This window comes from Mycena indigotica (assembly GCF_014461135.1).
Source record: "Mycena indigotica strain 171206Taipei chromosome Unknown Mind.scaff0005, whole genome shotgun sequence".
Classification (NCBI taxonomy): Eukaryota; Fungi; Basidiomycota; class Agaricomycetes; order Agaricales; family Mycenaceae; genus Mycena; species Mycena indigotica.
In genome coordinates, this window is record NW_023503004.1 from 644,940 (window position 1) to 669,240 (window position 24,301).

Here is a 24,301-nt window from a genome sequence, read left to right on the forward strand (position 1 = left end):
ACTTTGATGTATTACTACGTACTTCAGTTTGTAAATTAACGTTGCTGGTCTCTATCTCCCAGCGTCGTCTCAACTCCGCTCTTCTCTTCTTGTCTTGTCTTGGTCAACTGGAAGCCCCGGTTACTTAAACATCCTTCTGTGGTGTTCCGCCCCCCAAGTGCTCTCCGACTTCAATTCCGTTTCCGACTCCGTCTCCGACTCTGTACCTCTGGTCGACACGGCACTTAACACACTGTTAATATGGTGATATGTGAACAAGTGCATGAACTAAATGTATCAGGATACATGAGAAGCTTGTAGTAATAATCGTTATATATGTATATGGCTAGACAAACTATGAATAATATTTTCATTTTATATTCATGATGTTGAAAAGGCTGGTCATATGATGCAAGATATGATCTTATTGGTAGGAATATATTACTCTATATTGTAAGGGAGGGCTGAATGTTGAATTTATAAGATGGTCTGAACTTAAGGACTAATTACTACAGTAGCCTATTAAATTCCAAATAAGTTTTCATACAAGTAGGTATTGGAAATACAATTGCATCAAGGGGGGTCAATATTCAAATTGCTGTTGAAGAAACCAGACTAATGTTCGATGCATATTAGAGAGAACTACTACAGTATTTATACTATACAGCAAATTCTAGTAGGTTCTACAAATGTGAGTCAATGGAACCTTAGAGAACAAGCCAGACGCTGCGCGTCAGTGATGGCGCCGGAGTATGGCCCGGCGCTGACGTCATCACTCGGCGATGACTCGGGTTCGCCAACCCGATTACTTCAACAATTGCAGATATAAGGTTTTTTTTCCTAGGGTGCTGTAAGTAATTCTCAATCCCATATATCTATGTGAATGATTTCTGGCAGTCTCCAGACCCTGTTTATTCACATGTTAATTAACATTGCCATCAAATTTCCTTTATCAGAAGACCCCTATACATGAAGTATTTTTTGGTGGTGCATGTCAGGGGAACCTCCCTTTCGGCCCCTCGGAGACGATCCCGATTCCGGTCCGACTCCGGTGATCGCATCACCGCCTCCGTCAGGCGCATCGCCGCCCCCCGCCTGGCGATCCCCCTGGGACCTGGCCTGCGACATGGCGCAGGCATACTGCACGGAGCAACGATCAACCTTGGCGCGTCAAGAGCGCAGTATATAGTTCCGCTACCTAGCAGGCGGACCCTTAGAGTTTCTTCTCTTTGGATCCTCCCCTGCTAGGTCAGCCTCACTTGTATTTGCTTACTTCTATTCACTCTTTGGATCCTCCCCTGCTAGGACCTTGATCTCAGGCCTCCGGGGTTGCCCTTACAGCAGAAGAAACTCTCTACGGGATCAACCGGACAAGATTGCTAGGTTCGGGCGCTGACTCAGGCTCGGAATACGAGTCCGTTCCGCCCTCGTCACCGCCCCTACCACTTGTCCCCTCCTCCTCTGTCACTCCTGTCGTCCCCGCACCTGTCATGCCTTCCGGAGCTACTCCTGACGCTGACACTCGGCTGGATGCACTCGAGGCGAAAATCGACCGCCTAACTGAGGCCCTTACTCTTCTCACCACCCAGGCTTCCGCTGCCGCTGCCGCCGCTAATACTGCTGGCGGACCCCAAACAACACCACCCCGGAGACGTCGATTCCGACTCCGACTCCGGTTCAGGGCGATTCCGAAGCCCTCTTTGGCGACATCAACCTCGCCTCAAAATTGGTCTTGCGACCAAACCCTCCGTTCACCTTCAACGGCGATCGGAAACGCGGGCCGCGTTCCTTTACGCGGGCCCGCACCTACGCCCGCCTTGCCCCTGAGGCCTTTGTGGTCAACGGAGAGGCGAGTGAGGAAAAGGCCGTCCGCTATGCCATGTCGTTTATGGCAGAAGGACCCGCTCAGCAATGGGCGGAGCGCCACGGAAGCAAAGCCCCGTTTCCGTTTCCGTCCTGGGGCTCGTTCGTTTCCGAGTTTCGACTCCGGTTCGTCGAGGAGAACGAGCAAGATCATGCTCTCTCCAAACTGGAGACTTCCGCCTATCACATGGGCACAAAGGATGTCTACCAGTACACCGACGACTTCGAGGACCTGATGGACCTCGCCGGATTCGAAGACGCGTTGGTCAAGGTGACCAAGTTCCGCCACGGACTTGACCCCTTGATCAACAACGGAATCACGTCCTCGAACGACCCCCCGGACCTCCGGGACTACCTTAGCTGGCGCACCCGGGCCTTCCGTCAATACGAGGCCCTGGTCCGGGCCAAGCTGATCAAGTCAGCCGCCCCCAAGACGCCTGGCGGTTTGATTCGGACTCCGTTTCCGGTCAACCGCATCCCGGCTCCGGCCCCTTTCCGCCCGGTGGCTCCGGTCGTGCCACCCGCGGCCCGCGCCCCCGCTCCGGCGCCTCCAGCTCCCGTCCCCATGGAGTTGGATCGCACTAGGGCTCGGGGTGCCCCTCGTCGCGCCTGCTTCAGGTGCGGCGACCCAAACCATCTCGCCCGGGATTGCCCCCTCCCGCGGACGTCCGCTCAATGGACATCCTCGACGAGGTAATCCAACAACTCGGTGACGAGATGTTAGCGGAGTTGATCGCCCGCTACTCGGACACAGCTGCGCTGCCGGAGACGGCTGCGGAGTCGATGGCCGGAGAGGATTTTGTCCCCCGACAGAGTGACTGGTGTGCCCTCGTTCGCGTCCATAAATCGTTTCGCTTGTTTGTATGACGAATCAATTCCTTTGCCCTACAACGAGCCTGAAACGAAAGACATACCCTCCCCTGCCCCCATTTCGACTCCGTCTCCGACTCCGCCCGCGACTCCGGTTGTCGTCCTTCGCCGCCTCACTGCCTGGGAAAAGAAATTGCCCAAGCAGTACACTGTCGCTGCCTCCCCTGGAGTAAACTCCCTCCACCTCCCGTTGGAGCTAGAGTCCACCACCAGTGCGTTGAAGCTCTCCCTTTCTGGGCTTGTTGACTGTGGTGCCACCTCCGACTTCATCGACACGAACCACGCCGCCGGAATGGCATTCCGGTCCGCACCCTGGCGCAGCCGATTCCGGTCTTCAACGTCGATGGCACTCCGAATGATGCTGGCTCCATCAACCAGATCGCGGACTTGGTCCTACGCTACAAAGGCCATTCCGAGCGCGTTCAACTCGCCGTCACCCATCTCGGTAAACAAGACCTCATCCTGGGGTACTCTTGGCTGCGGAAGCATAACCCAGAGATCGATTGGGAAACCAAGGAGGTCAAGATGACGCGGTGCCCCCCCGGCTGCTCCACTTGCCGCGAGGAAGAACGCGTTGAACGGACTGAGCTACGGCGACTCCGGCTGCTCCAGAAGCGACTCCGCTCCGGCCCGTTCCCCTCGGTCTGCGCCATGGACCTTTCTGGGTCTGATGACGGAGACGATTCCGTCTCCGGCGACGACTCCGGCCTGCCTGATCTGACGCCGGACTCTGACGACGACGATGACGATGGTCAGCTTGAAGATGGTGACCGCATCTTCTACACCTCGTTCCGTCCCTCGGAGGAGATACGCTGGCAGTACTGTCTCGCAGCGCCTGGCTGAAGCCTTCGCCAGGAACTCCGCTCCCCCGCCCTCCGAGATCCCGGACTGGGCTAAAGAGTTCCAGGACGTCTTCAACAAGGAGTCTTTCGACACGCTCCCGGAACGGAGAACCTGGGACCACGCCATCGAACTCGTCCCCGACGCTAAGCCGGCCAACTGCAAGGTGTACCCCATCTCCCCCTTGAGCAACGCGAGCTCGACGCGTTCATCGAGGAAGGGCTGTCGACGGGCTGGATTCGCCCCTCCAAGTCTCCGATGGCGTCTCCGGTCTTCTTCGTCAAGAAGAAGGACGGCGGACTCCGCTTTGTCCAGGACTATCGGGCCCTCAACGCGATGACCGTCAAAAACCGGTACCCCCTTCCGCTGATCAACGACCTCATCAACCGGCTCAAAGGCGCTCGTTACTTCACCAAACTCGACGTTCGTTGGGGCTTCAACAACGTCCGGATCAAAGAAGGTGATGAGTGGAAGGCAGCTTTCCGGACTAACCGAGGCCTGTTCGAGCCCTTGGTGATGTACTCCGGCCTGACAAACTCTCCGTGACGTTCCAAACGATGATGAATGACATTTTCCAGGACCTCATCCTTTCCGGAGACGTCATGATCTACCTGGACGACATCCTGATCGCCCATTCCGACCTCCGGAAACACCGACAGATCGTCCAGGAGGTCTTGCGCCGACTCCGAGAGCATAAGTTGTACCTCCGAGCGGAGAAGTGCGACTTGAAAAATCGTCAATCGAATACCTCGGAGTCATCATCTCCCACAACCACGTCGAAATGGACCCCGTCAAGGTCGCAGGCGTCTCCGCCTGGCCGACTCCGGAAAACAAGAAGGATGTTCAGCAGTTCCTTGGGTTCGCTAATTTCTACCGCAGGTTCATTCGCGACTTCTCGGCCCCCTGCGTCCTCTCTTTGCGCTCACCAAGAAGGACCAGCAATGGACTTGGGGCGACGCGGAGGCCTCCCGCGTTCCAAGCGATCAAGGACGCGGTCACCTCGGAACCGGTCCTGGCGATTCCGGACGACGACGCACGGCCTTTCCGACTCGAGGCGGACAGCTCTGATTATGCGACGGGGGCGGTTCTTTCACAATCCCCCCGGACGGGAAGTGGCACCCTGTAGCATTCTATTCCAAAAGCTTAAATGATGTCCAGCGCAACTACGAAATCCACGACAAGGAGATGCTCGCGATCATCCGCGCACTCGAGGAGTATAGACACTTCCTCGAGGGTGCCGCGCATCCCGTCGAGATCTGGACTGACCATAAGAATTTGGAGTACTTCAGGAAGACGCAGCACCTCAACCGGAGACAGGCCCGCTGGTCCCTCTACCTCTCCCGGTTCGACTTCACGCTGCACCACAAGCCTGGTCGCGACATGGGCCGACCTGACGCCCTCTCTCGGAGACCCGACCACGGAATCGATTCCGACAACTCCGACGTCGTCCTTCTGCGGCCCGAACTCTTCCACGTCCGCGCACTCGAGGGTGTTTCCGTTTCCGGTCCCGGTTCCGAACTTCTTCGCGACATTCGCGATGCCCTCTCCGGTGAGCCTGACCTGGAGGAGCCCGTCGCACTAGCGGCCCGGCAACTCCTAAAGGTCCAAGGTCAAGCTCGAGGCCCCCGCTCCTCACGCTCCGACGAGTGGGCCGTCTCCGGTGGTCTTCTCCACTTTCGTGGGAAGATTGTCGTGCCCAAGGACAAGGACCTCCGGAGGCGCATCATCGAGCTCTGCCATGACACTCGAGTCGCCGGACATGCCGGTCGCTTCAAGACCTTGGAGTTGGTCTCCCGGAACTACTGGTGGCCTCAGATGTCTCGCCATATCGGCCGGTACGTTGCGACCTGCGACTTGTGCTGTCGCACCAAGGCGCTCCGGAGACTGCCCCACGGAGAGCTACACCCGACGGAAACACCCCGAGCGCTGGCATACCGTCTCCGTCGACTTCATTGTCGAGCTCCCCGAGGCCCATGGGTACGACGACGCGATCATGGTCGTCGTGGACACCCTTGGGAAGCGAGCCCACTTCTCCGAGTGCCATACCACGGTCGACGCAGTAGGAGCAGCCCGCCTCTACTACCGGAATGTCTGGCGCCATCACGGGACTCCGGAGAAGTACGTCTCCGACCGTGGCTCACAGTTCATCGCGGACTTCACCCGAGAACTCTGGCGTCTAATCGGCATCAAGCCAGCCACGTCCACCGCGTATCATCCGCAAACGGACGGTCAGACAGAGCGCGTCAACCAGGAGTTGGAGCAGTACCTGCGGATCTTCACCAACTATCAGCAGGACGACTGGGATGAGCTGATTCCGGCCGCGGAGTTCGCTTACAACAACCACGTCCACTCATCCACGCAGCAAGTCCCCTTCATGACGGACACGGGACGGCTTCCGCGCATGGGCTTTGAACCCGGAGCCCGTTCCGCTATGGAGTCTGTGAACGAGTTCCGCGACCGAATTGCCACTGGGGTTGCCGAAGCCAAGGCCGCGCTCACTAAGGCCAAGGAAGAGTATAAGCGCTACTACCGGAGACGCACTCCGTCTCCGGAGTTCAAGGTTGGCGACCGTGTTTGGCTGGATGCCTCTGACATCAGGACGACTCGCCCCTCGGAGAAGTTCTCCCACCGCCGCCTCGGTCCGTTCAAGATAGTCGCGGAGATCAGCAAAGGTGCCTACAAGCTCGACCTCCCTCCGCGCTACTCGAAGCTCCACCCGGTCTTCCCCGTCGTCAAGCTTGAGCTCGCCCAAGACGACCCCTTCGACGGACGCCCCGGCTACGACCAGCCCCCTCCGGACCTCGAGGACGGAGTCCCGGAGTGGGAAGTAGAGGAGATCTTGGACCAAGGGTGAGGTATAAACGGCTGAATTACTTCGTCAGATGGAAAGGCTACGACGCGTCGTCGCACGACCAGTGGGTCCGCTTCGACCGCGTCTTCGCCCCGGACAAAATCGCGGAGTTCTACCGTAAGTACCCTGGCAAACCACGGCACATCGCCTCCGCAACCTTCGACTCGATTCCGTTCCGGTCTATGCGTCGGGACGCCGCATTCAAAGGGGGGGGTGATGTCAGGGGAACCTCCCTTTCGGCCCCTCGGAGACGATCCCGATTCCGGTCCGACTCCGGTGATCGCATCACCGCCTCCGTCAGGCGCATCGCCCCCCCCCGCCTGGCGATCCCCCTGGGACCTGGCCTGCGACATGGCGCAGGCATACTGCACGGAGCAACGATCAACCTTGGCGCGTCAAGAGCGCAGTATATAGTTCCGCTACCTAGCAGGCGGACCCTTAGAGTTTCTTCTCTTTGGATCCTCCCCTGCTAGGTCAGCCTCACTTGTATTTGCTTACTTCTATTCACTCTTTGGATCCTCCCCTGCTAGGACCTTGATCTCAGGCCTCCGGGGTTGCCCTTACAGTGCAGCTTCAAGTTTTTATATGCTGGGAGTGTTCTAAGCCTCACAGTGTGGATACAATGCTTGCTGAACTTTCATAGTGATAGTATTATACCCATAATGTTGCCAAATTTAGCACTGCCACACCCAAATCACATGATCAAGTGTGGTTTATGAACATGTTAACCCGAACATTTCATAGCATCCTATTTTTTTCTGACTCTCTAGGGACCCCCCCTCCCCTTATCTTGCCATACAGGTAATCTGTTCCCACGATTAGCATCATGGGACCACTGATGTGATCAAAAAGTGGCGTAAAATACAATCTTTGCAAAACTTTTTTTCAAAAAAATTTTTCTATGTGTATGTGTGTGCATGGCAGTCAAAGTGGGGACCCAGGAAGTACTCACCCCTACAACTCAGAAGAAAATCGGAGGCTTTCTTAAATTTTAATAAAGGTCGTGTCACAAACAAAGCCAGATCAGATGAGTCGCATGATCGGCCACTGCGCCGGCACACCATCTCCTCACGGATACCTCTAATTTTTTGTCAGGATATACTTAATAGGCTACGAAACCCATCCCGGATGATACCGGAAGCACTATGCAAAAAACTATGCTAGGACTTTGTGATTACCCAGTCAATGGGAAATTACCCAATCAGCGGGAACCACAGTAGTTGAAAAAATGACATCCTTTATTGATTAGAAAAAAAGGTTTAAAGAATGCCAACTAGATAGAAAGGAAATCTAACCAGGAAAATGTTTCTTAGATTGCAGGAGAAAAAGGGTGCATATGTGGGGAAAATGGAAGATGTCTGGGCCTAAGAGGCTTTTTTGTAGGGTGCTGTGAGTTGAAGGTGTTTCGAAACCCGTTTCGAAACGGTTTCGAAACACCTGTGAGTTTTGAAATGTTCCGAGGGTTGCCCCGGTTTCGAAACCGGCACGTGGTTGTCCGGGATGCCCGACCTCGGCTTTCGGCGACTGTTGTCATGGCCCAGGTGGCCGACCATCACCAGAATGGCACCTCCCCCACGGGAATAGCTCGGCTGTGGCACCAACTCCCTTGGCGTGGACCGGTATGCCAATGTGGGACGTTGAATCTCGGTTGGCACCTCGGCCGGCTACCGACGGAGCGGTCCGGTCCCGGCAGCCGGCCGGTTTCGAAACCGGTTTCGAAACAGCTGTGAGTAATTCCCCAGGAATTACTCACAGCACCCTACTTTTTGTATGACAATGTTGATTCTTTTTTTTTTTCTGATAAGATTGCTGTTCTACTTATTGTCTCTTTTTGAATCCATTTTCCCCAACAAATAAAGGTGTCCCTTTTTGTGGTCTTAAAATTTAAACAAAATCCTCGAGTTTTGGTTCAATTCCTTGGGGTGACTAAATTTCCACACACACATGCACGCGCTTTGTAAAAATTTGAGTTTTTACGATCTACAGTGACTTTTGCAATATAAATCCAGAACACACCTGTACAAAAAACGGAGATCTTACCTTCTTCGAAAAGCCTGGACAGGGTTGGACCTGGTACAGCTGCACCAGAGATTTTGGGTGCCTATCAGGCATGACATTGTGGCGGCGAGCCCAGGCTGTTGTGTTAAAACTATATATTATATATAACATAACATCTCTTTGCAATCACTGGTCCTGCACACCTTAAAATGCTTATCGATGCGGCAGGGGGAGTTGGATAATTGTATCAATGATCAATAAGTAGTTCATTCATAGCTGCTGTACAACACACACATCAGTACTAGTACCCCGACCGGATGCTCGCGGTCCAGTCCAACGGGAACCCGCGCCACTCCACCGCGACATCCACCAACTCCTCTTGCTGAACAATGCGCGCATCCATCCCCTTTGGCACCCGGAACGCCTCGTCCTCCTCGTCGGAGTCGAAGCCATCTGGCTCGAGCAGCTGCTTGTCCTCTTGGCCCAGCCGGAGATAGCGCAGACGCGCGTATGCGGCGTCCACGGGCGCGCTCGCACGGCGGCGCAGCATGCTCCGAAAGGCACGGCCCACGCCGGCATCCGGCGTGTCCGAGTCGTAGTCGTCAAAGTCATAGCGGAAGCCCTCCCGGTGGGGCCTCCGGGCGCTCCCGACGCCGAGGAGTAGGTGCGTGAGGCGCGGACACAGCCCGTCCTCGCGCTCCAGCGCGGTGAACAGCGGCTCAAGTGTCTCCGCGCTGGGGCCAGTCTCCCTGTTCCGCCCGGGGCTGGTGTACAGCAGCAGGTATTCAAGCACGGGACAGAGACGCAAGACTGGACGCAAATCTTGAGAAACTAGCTTGTCGTCTAAGTCCCAATCAATAAAATCAATCGACCAGATCCCCATCTCGAGGACGAGTGTGGTCAGTGGGGGAGAGGAACGCTCCAGGAAGGGCTTGATGATGGACAGCCCGTTGGCCCTGCTGCCGGCCCAGGGGAGCACCGCCAATACCTGAAGCGCCGGGGCGACGAGAAGGGGCAAGAGTCCGGTGTACTCTGTCGAGAGATAGATGCTGCGCAGATGCGCGAGCGTGAACACTGTCTGGTCAGTGTTTTCGGACGGACTGCCGTTGGCTGCGAAATGGATAAGGTTGGGAGCGTTCCTGAGCACGTGGACGGGGTCGATGTTGGAGACATGCGTGCAGAAATGAGTGAGTTGGCCCCAGGGGAACACCGTCGTGAGTGGCGACCGAGAAAGCCTGAGCATGCTTAGCTTGCGTAATGCGGGGAATGTCGCCGCGACATTGAAGGTGTTCCAAGGAATGAGCTCGGAGCACAGGACGAGCTCCGACATGCGCTCATATGTTGCTGTAGGCGGCAGGATCAGCTCCAAGAATTCACGACGGAAGGGCCGGCCAGTTGTGAACTCCGAATAATCCGGAGCGCCAAGCAGGAGCGTCCCCCACCTCTGTGTATGGGGCACGATAAGCTCGACATGTGAGTCGATCTCCTCCTTGCTACGAGGCGCGATTCTCACGCGTAGCAAAGCATTACCACCGCGTTCCACCTGAAGCCGGAGCTTCCCGCTCTCCCCTTCCGCCGTCGCAAGGGCCGTCCACAACGATGGGAAGCGCGTCAAGGCCAACCGCCAGCTCGTACACACGCGTGACATCTCCCACGGCGGGACAACAGCGCCGCTCCGATCGCGTATATGCCCTGCGATTTCGCCCAGGATGTCGGGCGGGAGACGGCGCACCGTGGAGAACACCCGCCGGCACTTCTTCATCGTGCGCTGCAGAACCCTGTGTCTGTCTCTCAGCGTGTCGATGGCGTCTTCGATAGCGTAGGAACGGTCCTCGCACTCCTCCAGAAACGCCTCCATCGCTTGCACCTCCGCCTCGCTCGGGACCGCGTTAGACCGGCGCAGCGCGTTGAGCGGCCGGGATAGCACGGGCAGGGGTTCGCTGAGTAAGCTGTGGTCATCGTCAGCGGCGCCGGCAGGAGCGCAACGGCGCACCTCTCCCAGTCCCGCTCCGACTCGGTGTCGGACATGACGGGCAGAAGCAGGTTGTTGATGGACACGTGCTTCGCATCGCGACGATCAACCGTTGATTGCCAAGCGTCACGCGTGACCACTACTCAGCGCCAAGCGTCACGCGTGACCATTACTCAGCACCTCACCACGACGAAGGTTATTGCGTATCTGCAAAGGATCCGCGAGCCCTGGCGCTACTGTAGGAGCCGTGGTCGAGGGCGGACTTTGTATATGCTGGGTATCCTGCAGTCGTCAGCGCGTCTAACGGTCATCGGAATCGGAGATTGGTGTCACGGTCTGCCGATCGCCGGGGACACGTAAGCACTGACAAATTGTCCTTTCCTCCCATGTCCGCCAGGCCTACCTGGGGATATGATGAATCAGTAGACACTTGCGAGTGAAGTGCCACTATTCATCAAGAGCACTCACCTTAGAGTGGGCTTGATGCATCAACCGGTTCTCTAGCGGCTGCCCAGCAATAACGATTGAGGAGTTGCTTGCTCCGCAGCCACGAGCCATGCCCCGCTGTCATTTACATCAGCAGGCTTACCTGACTCGGCGATCAAATGATCAGCGGAGCGATCCCTCCCTTGCAGGCCGCCCCCCGGGGGCCCGTTACTGGCCCACTGCCCTGCTTGTGCCAGTTTCACTTGGGCTAGACACAACACAGACTATAGATATGCACTTGCTGCATGTGGATTTGTCTCAGAGTCTTTACAATCAGCATTAATGAAGCATTTGATCTATGGCATCAAATGGGAAAATTATCCACTAGCTCGAGTTTCTGGATATCGATTACACGCAGCGACACGCCCAGAACCTCCCTCTCCCCTTCTTTGCCAATCTTAGCGTCTTTCGCGGGGCGTGTTCGCTTGCGGCCCGCCTTTGTCATGGCATCCAGCCACTTACCGGTCTTCGACTCACCGAAGAAGATGACAGACATGGCGCCTCTCGCGTATTTGCCTCCTTCGACACTATGTCTACCCTACGCGCCGTCACAATCAACCAGTTCTTGTGGGATCAAGGGCTCATGGCTGCACTTTCGCGCGCAGCACCCAACCTGGGGTCGCTCGCCGTGGAAGTGCGGGATTGGCCGGCTGACAAGGTACTGGACGAGTCCTCGGCTGATATCCGCATGCAAGAGGTGCGTGTTCTATCATAACCTTCTTTCCCTCCCCCATTTCTACAACGCCCCGCTGCTGCAGGCGTTCGTGGAGTCGGTGGCCTCTGCGCTCCCGACAATGCAACATCTGTTCCATCTCGATATTGACCACGTGCTCTATACAGACATTGATGTCGGTTCATCCCGTGCCAGAGACAGCGTGGTACAGTTCCAAAAGCACATGCATCAACTAGACTACGAGGCGGTATGGGTCCACCGCTGGGGTGCTGCTTCCCCAGCTCTTAGTATCTGCACGCTTCCCGCTGCGCGCTGGTGGCGATCGGCGGACAACATGTGGACTCCAATGACGATGTTTACAGACCCAGAAGCAGCAGGCTATGTCTTCTCCTGGACGCGGTGATAAGCCGCAGTCTGGGACAGACCAGGAAACGACTATTTTTGTCGATTTTGTTGCTCAGTGCACGTCTCAGAGTTGACATGAGTCCCGAATGGTCAACTAGGGAGTTACCTGCACAAGAGCCAGTCAAACTCCAGTCAAAATCTATCAAATCACTCTCAGTGATTCCAAAATCTTGACTAGGAAAAGTTCGCAGAGCCCGTTTCTCGCTAGAATCTATCCAATTCTATGGAAAATACCCAAAGGGAGTGTACTCTAAAAGGAATATTGTCACGGTTCGGGTCGGGCCGCCGGGCCACGAGGACGCACGGGCCCACATACCGCCATACTCCTCGACGCTCCCTCATTCTTCCAGCCCCTTCCCTTCACCCCTGCGGCCCTACGCAGCGCCCATCCGATCCGCCCTGGGGCCTGGCGCCCATCCGATCCATCCCTAATACCATGGTGTATAAAAACCGTACTTACAAGATGTAGTCGCTAGGCTAATATCGTCTATTCTCCGGGCGAACACCCATCTTTCGTGCTCCTCAGACCCTCTCGAAGTCGGACCCCCCGACGCCCCGATACGGCCCGAACCTGACGTTGACAGAATATTAGCCTCCCCTACGAACGCAAGAAGCGCGACAAATGTCTACCGAGCACGACAGTACGATGGGCACCCCCGCAAACCAGGGGGACGAGCATGCCCGATTCATTGCCTTGGGCCATAACGAACAACAGGAGTTCCTGTTCGCCCATCTGTTCCGAACGAATCAGGAGATGGAGCAACTCAAGGTGGAAAACACCGCCCTGGCAAATCGACAAGTGGTCATCAAGGCCGAGCTGTCCCGAGTAAACGGGGAGTACACAGCTGTACAGCAGGGAGTTATGCAGAGCTACGATCTGCTCCGCCAAGCTAGAGAAGACTTGGCCCATCGGCCCCACGGAGGAAATACACGAGTAACCGTCTCTCCCCCTAAGGAGTTCACGGGCGACCCCAGCGAAGTAGACGCCTTCCTGGCCGATTGCTGGTTGGCTTTCGAAGCCAACGCGAATGTTTACAATGACGATGTACGAAAGATCTCGTATGCTCTCTCCTACATTAAAGGAGGAAACGTGGTCACGTGGAAGGAGAACGTCTCCCAAGCCATGAAACTCCGCACCGCCGAAGCCTATACTACGTACGAAGGCTTCGAGAAAGCCTTCATCACGGCCTTCCGAGGGGAGGCCCACGCTGAAATCGCGCAGCAGAAGATGGAGACCTTCGTCCAGACCAAAGACATGGACGCGACCAGCTATTTCACAGTACTCGACTCCCTCAACAAAGTCGCGCACTACGACGACCTCAACCTCATTCGCGTCGCCAAGAACTGTATGCTTCAGGGCGTTACGAACGCGGTCTACCGAAAGGATACACTCCCCGATACCTACGAGGCCTGGAAGGCGGAGGCCATCAAGCAAGACGGCGCACTCCGCCGCTACCGTATTTTCGACGAAAGCCACAAAGTCAACCACCCGCGGGCCAAAACGCCCCCGACGACACCTGCCCCCGCCAAGAGCGGGTTTAGCAACCGCAACCCATTCAACGGTTGGGCCCGAAACGCGGCGATTAGCGCCGCCGGACTGACCGTGGCCGCACCCCGAGGAAACAGGGCAACCACGGTTGCCGGACCTACGACAGGGCCTGCACCTATGGAGATCGACCGGGCCCAGGCCCCCGCTACGGCCCGCAGCACTCGCTGCTACAACTGCGGCCAAGAAGGACACATCAGCCGGATGTGCCCGAACCGGGCCGCATCGGCCACCCAGATCCGCGCTATCTTCTCGGAGTTTATCAAAGATAACGCGGATAAGGCGGATTTTGGCGATCGTCGCGAGTGAAGTCTACGCCCTCGCTGATGTATACCACAAGTGTCTTTAGTTACAACCCGCATAATCGATATTCCGTGTTGCCAACTCAGAGATCGTGGGACCAGACGTAGAAACCAACCCCGAACAAAGAGCCCCACAACCCGCCGTTTCCACCCGCAAGAAGGGCCCGTACAAAGCCGTACGAGATACCCCGAGGCCCGCTTGGAAGAATTGGCCCGCGGCCAGTGCCGAAAGGCTTGTCGCGCAGATTCGAGACCAGCCCGAAAAGGCCCGCTCGAAGCTACAACAGTGGATACACCCGGCCCGGCGAGCCGAGAACGGGCCCGAACTAGAAGAGTTCATACGAACAGGGTACGCCCCCGACGTAGCCGAAGCTTTGCGACAGCTACAAGATGCCACCCCCCTTTCGGAAAAGCGAAGGCACCACGGCCACCCGAGTGGCTGTCACCCTCCAAGGGGTCAACAACCTCCGAGGATACTCGGTCGACGCCCTCCTCGACAGTGGAGCCACCTCCGAGTTCATGCACAAGCAGTTTGCGGAGGACTCTCAACTGGAACTCGAGGCCCTGCCACACCCAGTCCCAGTATACAACGCCGACGGGACGATCAACGCCGACGGGGCGATCACCCACGTCACCCACTTACGGGTCACCATCCAAGACCACTCCAAGCTTCTCACGTTTGCCATCACGGACACCGGGAACAGTGATGTGATCATCGGGCATCATTGGCTCAAGAAGCACAACCCCGTGATCGATTGGCGTGAAGGTGCAATCGCCTTTACCCGATGCCCGCCCGAGTGCAAGCGGGCCCGATTGTTGGAACAATGGGACGAAGAGGACAACGAACCCCTGGGCAAAGGGGATCGCCTCTTCGTTACCCGGATATACGAGGAGGGGTCAAACACGCCCGTCCACATCCGGGCCATGCAGAGTGCAGAGCGTGGCCACCAAGCTGGCCGCCGCCGCCTACGCCGCCGAGAAGCCCCGAACCATCGAGGAGTGCGCGCGGGTACTACCTCGAGGAGTTCAAGGAAGTCTTCGAAAAACAGGACTTCGACAAACTACCGGAACAAAGGAAGTGGGACCATGCCATCGAACTGCACCCGGACGCCGAACCCGTCAAAGGACGCTGCATTCCCCTATCAGGGGAAGAGCAGAAAGAGCTCGACGCATTCATTAAGGAACACTTGGCAACCGGGCGGATCCGGCCCTCGAAATCCCCATACGCATCCCCGTTCTTCTTCGTCAAGAAGAAGGACGGGAAATTATGGCCCGTGCAGGACTACCGGAAGCTGAACGAGATCACTATAAAAAACTAATACCCGATACCACTCATATCAGACATCATGCATAAGTTACGTAACGCTCGGTGGTTCACCAAACTCGACGTGCGTTGGGGGTACAACAATATACGCATAAAGGAAGGCGACGAAGAGAAGGCTGCGTTCGTTACCAACCGGGGCCTATTCGAACCCCCCCTCGTGATGTTTTTCGGCCTCACCAACTCACCGGCCACGTTCCAATCCATGATGAATGAATTGTTTTCCAACTTGATTTCCCAGGGTCGCGTGATCGTGTACCTGGACGACATCCTCATATACTCCAGCGACCTCTCCAAACATCGCGCGACGGTGAAAAAGGTTCTGCGGATCCTGAAGGACAACCAACTATATCTGAAACCGGACAAGTGCGACTTCGAGCGAAACGAAGTCGAATACCTCGGCGTGATCGTCGGGAACGGGCAACTCCGCATGGACCCGATCAAGGTCGCTGGCATGCGCGAATGGCCCCGACCTTGTAACCTGCGGGAGGTGCAAAGCTTCCGGGGGTTCCTCAACTTCTACTGACGATTCATCAAGGACTTCGGCGCCTACGCCAAGCCACTCACTCGACTGACCCGAAAAGACAGCCCATGGAAATGGGGACTGGAAGAGGAGGAGGCTTTTCAGACGTTGATAGACCGGGTCACTGACGAACCAGTTCTACACTTCCCTACGGATCACGGAGCATGGCGGGTCGAAGCGGACTCCTCCGACTTCGCCACCGGGGCCGTCCTTTCGCAAGAACAAGAGGGGAAATGGGTACCGATCACGTTTCTCCCTCGGGCCATGAACGACACCGAGCGCAACTACAACATCCACGATAAAGAAATGCTCGCCATTATGCGGGCCCTCACCGAATGGCGACATTATCTCCAAAACGGGGGGAGAAAAGCTGTTCGAGATCTGGACCGACCACAAGAACCTGGAGTACTTCATGACTGCTAAGAAGCTGAACCGGAGACAGGCACGATGGTCGCTCGAACTGAGCGAGTATCACTTTTCCTTGTTACATAAGCCGGGGAAGACGAACGGGCGGGCCGACGTGTTATCCCGAAGAAACGGGTACGACAACGGGAAGGAGGATAACCGGGACATTGTACTAGCTCACATTGGAGCATACGGAGGGCGACGGGTTAATGGACTCGATCCGGCGGGCCGAACCGGCCACGGAAGAAAAGGTCCTCAAACTCTGGGAAGAGGGAGAACCGGAAGGCTGGGAACAGCACGACGGTTTCAAGACTCGGAACGGACTCGTGTACGTGCCTCCAGCCATGGGACTGCGGTATCGGGTTCTATGACAGCACCACGACATCCCTATTGTGGGACATCCGGGATGGCATCGAACCCTCGAGCTTACGACCTGCAACTATTGGTGGCCGTCGATTCAGACCGATTGCCAGGCCTACGTACGGGCCTGTCCGTTGTGCCAACGAACAAAGATATTCCCGAGACGCCCCGCAGGGACCCTGGTCCCGAACAGCGTGCCGACTCAGGTATGGCAGCGCATATCGATCGATCTGATCGTTCAATTACCCGAGTCCTCCGGGATTCTCGTGATCGTCGACAGACTGGGTAAAGGGATCCGCGTGCTCCCGTGCACGGGAAACATCTCCAGGGAAGGAGTTGCCCGGCTATATCGTGATCACGTCTGGAAGGACTACGGATTCCCAGAGGAAGTGACTAGCAACCGGGGACAACAATTCATTGGGCATTTCATGAGCGACTTGAGCAAATTGCTGGGTATCAAGGTCCGATCTTCATCGGCTTACCACCCGCAGACGGACGGGCAAACAGAGTGTGCGAATATGGAGGTCGAGCAGTACCTCCGAACATTCTGCAACTTCCAGCAGAGTGACTGGTCTGATTGGGTTTCCCTAGCGGAACTTGCTTTCAACAATAAAGTAAACTCATCGACAGGGTTCTCGCCCTTCTTCCTCACGCTGGGATTTCACCCGAGAAAGGGGTCCGAAGCTCCACAAGAGGTCCCGACTGAAGCAGCCACAGTGTTTGCCAAGCGAATGAAGGAAGCTCGGGCCGACGCGGCCGAAGCCATGAAAGAAGCGGAAGAAACTTTGAAGAAGTATGACGATCGGAAGCGCTCCCCGGACCCGAACTACGCCGAAGGGGACAAAGTATACCTCCAGGGTACAAACCTCACCAGCGATCGGCCCTCAAAAAAACTAGACGACAAGAGATTCGGGCCATTCGAAGTCAAGCGCAAAGTCGGTAAAACGTCCTACGAACTGATATTGCCCCCAACTTGGCGTGTGAGCCCCATTTTCCACACCGCGCTATTACGACCCTGGAACGCCCCCGTCGCGGATCACCAGCGGGCCGCACTGCCGCCCCCAGCCGAGATGCACGACTGCGAGCCCCACTACGAAGTAGAGGCTATCTCCCTCGTGCGCAAACAAGGATCGAAAGGAAGATCAGGGAACACGGACCCATAGGGCGTCGAGGCGCCGCCCACAACGGAGGGGGGTGATGTCACGGTTCGGGTCGGGCCGCCGGGCCACGAGGACGCACGGGCCCGCATACCCCCATACTCCTCGACGCTCCCTCATTCTTCCAGCCCCTTCCCTTCACCCCTGCGGCCCTACGCAGCGCCCATCCGATCCGCCCTGGGGCCTGGCGCCCATCCGATCCATCCCTAATACCATGGTGTATAAAAACTGTACTTACAAGATGTAGTCGCTAGGCTAATATCGTCTATTCTCCGGGCGAACACCCATCTTTCGTGCTCCTCAGACCCTCTCGAAGTCGGACCCCCCGACGCCCCGATACGGCCCGAGCCCGACGTTGACACATATTCGGTTTGGCGCTCAGTGGAGACTCGAGATCGACTTCTGCTAGATAAGGGACACCCCTATCTCTGTTGGTATCGACGACTGACATCATTGGAACGTGGTTTCGGATCATGCTGGAGGATCGAGAGTGCCAAGGGACGGTTAAACGGCGAAAACCTACTCAATTGATTGGGGCCTGGACCTGTGATCAACGGCGACTCTAAAACACTGTCGAGGAACTGATCATCTGAACATTGGAAATGCGCCAGGAGAGTTGGGACAACCACCGCTGAGGCCATATGCACAAGATACAAGTTATGGGTGTCAATCGAAAGCTGGGAAGCAGAGCTATCCACTTATCCTACTCAAGATCGAGGGATTCTTCACAAGGGAAACTAGATGGTCGCGAACACGGAAGATTTACACAGGTCATTGACTCCAATACACGCGATACCAGTCATCTGGACCTGGATTTTGGACTCTGGGCCGTATGGCGAAACGATACCTATACAATTATGCACATGGACGACTTTTCTTACTCAAGATTTTCCCTGATTCTATCAATCTCAGTTTAGTATTTATATCTCTGTTTTGTATTTGGCAGGTTCACGGATTGCCCCGCTTTACTAGGTGCATCTGGGGATCTAGCTCGTCAATCTATCTTGCTAGCTCTTTCGAAATAGTATCATCGCGTCGGAAGGATTATTGGTTGAGGGTTTCGGTTGCTTGGTTGAGGGTTTCGGTTGCTGAATACAAGAGTTCCGGTTGCTGTTTATTGGGTTTCGGTTGCTGGTCGAGAGTTTAAGGCGGTTAGTTCCTGACTCGAGACAACTCAGAGGGTTTAAGGCAGTTAGTCCTGATCCAAGTTTCGTCGATAGTACGCTTTGGGGCACAACAAATCAACATTTTTCGCAAGAAACTCGTATCTACCCTACAACCTTACACATCTGTGCCAAGGCTCTGTTCACAGGGGCCTGTACTCGCACAAGGAGTTGACGATTTTGGGTTTTGTGACTTTTCCTACTTGACATTATACATCTTTCTCTCTACGAAAAGTGGAGTTTTGGTTGTTTTTGTTGGTTTGGTTAGTTAGAGAGCTCATTTGCTGTCCCCACTCCGCACTCATCAGCGGGCCCGACGGACAGCAGCAGAGTCGATTCAGATTGCGGCTGCTGGCATCCGTCGCTGGGAGGAGATCAGAGTGGAAACGTCAGACTTCGCTCGCCGGTTGAAGGAGCTTCGGGCGGCGACTGGACAGCACCTGGGAGTTCGATTTTTGGCTAGTCATCGCTATATTGTATGTACTACATGAATTACAGGGATGTTCTGGCCCAGAGTCTGGTTTACTGTCAGTAGTAGCATGTGTGTGCTCAGTCGCGTGCGTGGGGCACCTAACCTGGCCCTTCCCGGAGCCAGCACCGCCTCTAGCATCTCCATCATGCATGTTGGTCCCAGCACCGCCTTTCTAAGAGGCCTTGGCACAGAAGTTTGGCTTGACCGTCGGCTCCATCGTAGGCTGTTCTTCAGCAAAGCTCTAGGCCTCCTGTTTAGGGCTCCAACCTTTTCCATTTGTAAATATTGGTAATAAACACTTACATGACCATTTTATTTGTGAACTTGGGCAAACAGAATCAAACATAAATCAATAGTTCAAATGGTTTCCACTTATAGCAGATTGAAGTCAGTATTAACAGTGTAGTTCAAGTAACTTGTTGATCTTTATGATCTAGTGTAGGGGAAAACATAATCACTTGAGCTGTGAGTTTCAAGACAGTGCCAAAGTGTTTTAAAGCCCTAAAGTTTATCTGCCAGTGGAACCACTATTCAATTTGTGTCAAAGTCTTTTGTAAAATAGTTTTACACATATATTACTGTTTATGTTTGAGTTTCTATTTTATTTGGAATTTTTAAAAGTAGCAATAAAATAGTTGTATCCCTCCTACTGTAGTAATATGACCTTAAGTTCTGGTGATATGTCAGTAGACCCTTTGAACTGAGCACCAGCAATCAAGCAATGTGTAAATGGCTCAATTCCCATCAAAATGTGTCAAAATCCATCAATTTATTGGCTGGCTGCCAGCGAACTTGATTGCAACAAAAGAAGTGGCACACTTTGTTCAATGTTCACCATGCTGTCTTGCCCATAGGCCAATCATCCCTGTGAGTTTATTTTGCAATTCCCGGTCTTCACAACCTCTACAAGTGCCAGAGAAATTCAATTTTGTATCCCCTTAGATAAGCAGATGTAAGTTAAAAGACAGCGACATATATGTTTATGGTGCTGGAAGTAGTCAAATGTGCATGTGGAGTATAGATGCTCCCGGGCCTAGGTGCACTCCCTCTTTGTGACAGGATAGGGGACAATGGAGATGAGAGTTACCAGTAGTTCTTAAATTTCCAGCAACGTCACGTGTTTCCTAAAAAGGGTAAAGGATCACATGCGCCCGCTGCCCGCCTTCTGTGAGGTCTGTGACTATTGTGTCACCATTCCTCAGGCTTTCGCTCCCCCATTACCCTGCTTTTCATTGCCCCCCTCTGCTCTGTGAGTGGCATAGCCGCTCGTACCCACTGCACCATCTTTGTCAACGCGCTCACCACTTGGCAGTCAACCCTGTGACCCGCGAGGCTCAAACTTGGCACTGGCCTGCCAAGTTTGGGGGTGGCATCACTACACCGAGACACCGACTGGCACCACCAAATGCGGCGTGAGAGGAGCGTGAGGAGTTGCGCTTCCTGGCATCAGAGGCCGCGCCGAGTGACATGGAGTATATCTGCCAGCGGATGGCCGGACGGGAGCCTCAGAGCCTGGCCCGGACGCGAGAGGCTGCGGAAGAACCCCGCAGTCCCCGGCAAGGGGCCGGTTGTGGGGCTACATCTACATAGTACTGTGAATATTGGCATGAATAAATACTTACAATATTCTTTATCTGCTCTCAATCAAATTGTCAGTGTGCCACAGCGCATCAATCCCGACAAGAGGGCACAGGTCATATGGGTAAATTCCCTTTTTGGATGCTGTGCATCCGCGTGACATTGCTGCAATTTTTGCAACTGTTACCAGTGGTCACTGAGCTATTTCTAGAATTTTTCTCTGTGAAAAGTTAAGTAAAGATTTTGAAATTTTTGATCAAATTTTTTTTCCAAATCAATTTGAACTTTCTTCAGCAATTTTTGCCTGAAAAATGTCAGAACAGCGCCGGCCGTTAGCATCATGCGGGCGGCGGATGCAATCTTCAAGTTCAAGTCTTCGCACATGTCGGACGGACGCCGATGGGTGACGTCTGATCGGCTTCCCTTCCCGTCTATCACCACTATCAGTATCACATCTGCACTATCAGGCGATCTGCCGCTGTCTGTGCAAATGCTACCGTCGTAGGGAGGCGCAGTCCTAATCGCCGTGCCCCGAGCCATTAAATCAACCTTAAATTGCGAGGTGGAGGGGAACAGGCGGCACGATCGCGAGGTGCATTTCGGGCAGCTCGGGTACGTGCCAGACTCGCCGCTGTGGATAGACTTGGGCGAGGCATTGGTGGCGTTCGTTATCGATAGGCTCCGGCGTGGGCGCTCGCCATGTGGCACGGGAGAATGTGGTCCTGACCCTGGACGAACGGCGTCCTGAGCCCCTGGTCGTATCGTTCCCATCGCGGGCTGTGTAATTCCCGGTTCCCCGGCCGTCATCAGTCCGAAGCGCCACAGCACGGTCATATGACCGCCTCCGACAGCGCATGACGCGTGTGCACGAGGGACGGCGGCGCTGATAGCAGATGCGATACACGCAACAACTCCCGCGCGACGTGCGACGTGCCTGATGGAAGTCGAAGCACCAGGGAAGGAACACCGCTCCGAGAAGAAGAAGGTCGGTGGAGTCCAGCGCCACGGATGCTTTCGTCGGACGTACCACCTCCGAGATCCAACGTGCGCAGAAATAAACATGCAGCAATTCCCGCGCCAGCCCGTGTGCGCAGGAGGTCGGGCGCGGTCGGGCGCGGTCGGGCGGGGACGGGGTCAGCTGATCTTAGTTGCATCTGCAACACGCACCGGGGACGCTGATAAGCATTCCGGCCCAACCTTCAATGGCAAATGCATCCATTCCAACCGCCCACGCCGTCCAAGCCAAACGGCGTTCTTCCGCGGCCCATCTATCGCAACTTGAAGTTGCCCAACTGTCACGACTTGACGGGACGGTGACCTCGCGGGAATTGCCGCTCACCGTGCGATCCTGGCACCCGGATCGCTTTCTCTGGGACTTCTGCGGGATCCCATCGCCGAGCCTTTCAGTTGCATGCAACCCGCAGCGCCGTCGGGGACCCGCCACACCGGCCTCCGTGTCAGTCGCTATCCAAGGTCGAAGCCCGGGTCCACAACGGCGTCTTAATTCTTAACCACCTGAATCGAGTAGTCGCCGACCAAACAGACGCCCGACAGCACCCGTGCCCCCAAGGAGAGCTTTCGTTCATCTGCTTCAGACCAAGTTCCAAAATACTACCTACTTACACACATTCTCCTTCAAGCTCTATTCTCTTCTTCTTGTGCACTACGGGTATCATCACCAAAACGGCGCGCATCATCCTGTCTCTCTCCCCCTCCAACTCCGCTGGGCCTACCAACAGCCCGTCTGGAAGAGCCGGACATACTGCGGCCACATCCTCCAGTCATCCCGCCTGCGCAGGAAATTCATAGCCAAATATTTGCCTCCCACCCGAGACTCAGTGTCCGCCCATCACGGCGGTCACGACATCCCGTGGCCATACCGACTCTGCGCGTGCAGGGACAACATCGGCACACCAGCATACGAGTCACGCGACGACGCAGATAGTGGGCTGGCGGTGCGCTCGGGCGACGGCGACAACGACCCCCCCTCCATTTCCGGCCCAGCGCCTTTATGACTGCGGTTTCCGCTGCGCGCGGCGCTCTTCAGGCGCGAATGCTGGCCCCGATGGGACACCGTGGGGTAGGTACACGCAATCTTGCGTCGGGCGCACTGACTTGTCCATTGTTCAGCGCCAGCGGGGAAAAGCGGAAGAGAGAAACGCACTTGCACCGCCCATCCACACTCCCATCTTCCGGCCGCCCACACGCAATCTTGCGCTCCCTGCAAAAGAAGCACGAGAGCGCCTGCTTCTTCGTGCGGCCGGGCGGGCCGAAGCCGGGGCGCGCTGCGTGGCTGAAGCGGAGAGGCTCGCTGTTGAGAGGGTCGTACTGTGGGAGCGGTTGCTGCGGTTGCTGCTCCAGGGTGTGGATGATATGCGGAACTAGCGAGGGGCGAGAGACGATGGGCGTCGGCAAAGCGGTGGTAACGGGTGTCGTAGTCGACGCGGAGGTTGGACGGTAGGCGGAGTACGGGGACGGCGAGGTCCACTCCTTGTCGGGCGGCGGTGCAGCGGGACAGTGGCGCGCCAAGTCGAGAAAGCGGTCGTGCACTGGACCGTCTTCTTTCCTCAGTGGTCGCGAAGGCTGGTGCCGTTAGTAACTTCATTTTCGTTGGGGAGGCCACGCACCACTTTGAGTGGCGGCAAAACAACGCCTTTTGTCGGTCTAGGCACCGGCTGGAACGGGCGGGGAAAAAGGGCCGTCGATGTCAGCAGCGCGGGCGAGCTCCTTGTATGACGGCAAGCGGATGGGGTGCGGCGGCGGGAGCGTCTGTGTGGCCATTGTGGTCGTGGTGGTATGAGAACAAGAGACGGGGAACGGGAAATGGCTTGACGTATACGTACGCCTTATAAATTTCATCCAAGGGATAACGCCGTCATCATCCCGCACATCGAGTCACATCGGATCTCGATCTCGGCCCGGGGCCCGCATTCGCCATTGCCCAGCGGGTGTTTCGACCTCGCTCGCTTCCGCCCGCACTAAGTTAGCTCCCAAGAGAGGAAGCCCGGCGTTTCGCCACCCGTGGCGTTGCCCAGCTTCTTACTCCCGCTCCGCCTGGGGTACCAAGCTCCGCAAAGGAAGGACGTCCGAGCACGGGGATACCGCATTTGGGTATACCCCATCGGGCGTTATCCCGTTATATTCGCACACTGATGGCTGTGAAATCGGACCGGCGTCCGCCTCCAATCTCCGCGATCCGCCCGCGCGTCGGTTTTCCACGCGGCACGGCGACGTAAACTATGTAGAATCCGGGTCGCGAATCGGCCCACCAGTCGAAGTCGGCCGACGGATGGGCGCGTGTGGGTGGCGCGCGGCCGGGACGAAGGTGAGCAAGCCTGAGCCAGTCTACGACCTCGTAGGTGGTATGCCAGTACCTGTGAACGACCACGTCATCGGACTGCCAAATTTTAGATCTCCGTTGATCGGTCAGCGGCCCAGGCCCTCTCTCGAGACACCGATCACCGATCACCGCGCGCCGCTGGCGAATGACGCAGGAGTCCAATTCCCAGATATTTCAACCTGTGAGTCCAACTTTGT

The 24,301-nt window shown here is 55.8% G+C and overlaps 2 protein-coding genes across 2 annotated transcripts; both read right to left on the reverse strand.

The window, feature by feature from the left end:
* Nucleotides 1–8,702: 8,702 nt before the first annotated feature.
* MIND_00567400 (F-box domain-containing protein) lies at nt 8,703–10,438 on the reverse strand (the record flags this gene model as incomplete). Its single annotated transcript, XM_037362443.1, has 2 exons — nt 10,395–10,438; nt 8,703–10,350 (listed from the first exon to the last, which is right to left on the reverse strand). Exons 1-2 carry the CDS (start codon nt 10,427–10,429, stop codon nt 8,703–8,705), a joined length of 1,683 nt encoding a protein of 560 aa, XP_037220364.1. The 5' UTR covers nt 10,430–10,438.
* Nucleotides 10,439–22,622: 12,184 nt separating this feature from the next.
* MIND_00567500 (Zn(2)-C6 fungal-type domain-containing protein) lies at nt 22,623–23,702 on the reverse strand (the record flags this gene model as incomplete). The annotated part of the gene is made up of 4 exons (XM_037362444.1): nt 22,623–22,878; nt 22,929–23,347; nt 23,392–23,609; nt 23,654–23,702. The coding sequence occupies 4 exons, from the start codon at nt 23,700–23,702 to the stop codon at nt 22,623–22,625; spliced, it is 942 nt and encodes a 313-aa protein (XP_037220365.1).
* Between the last annotated feature and the right edge of the window lie 599 nt (nt 23,703–24,301).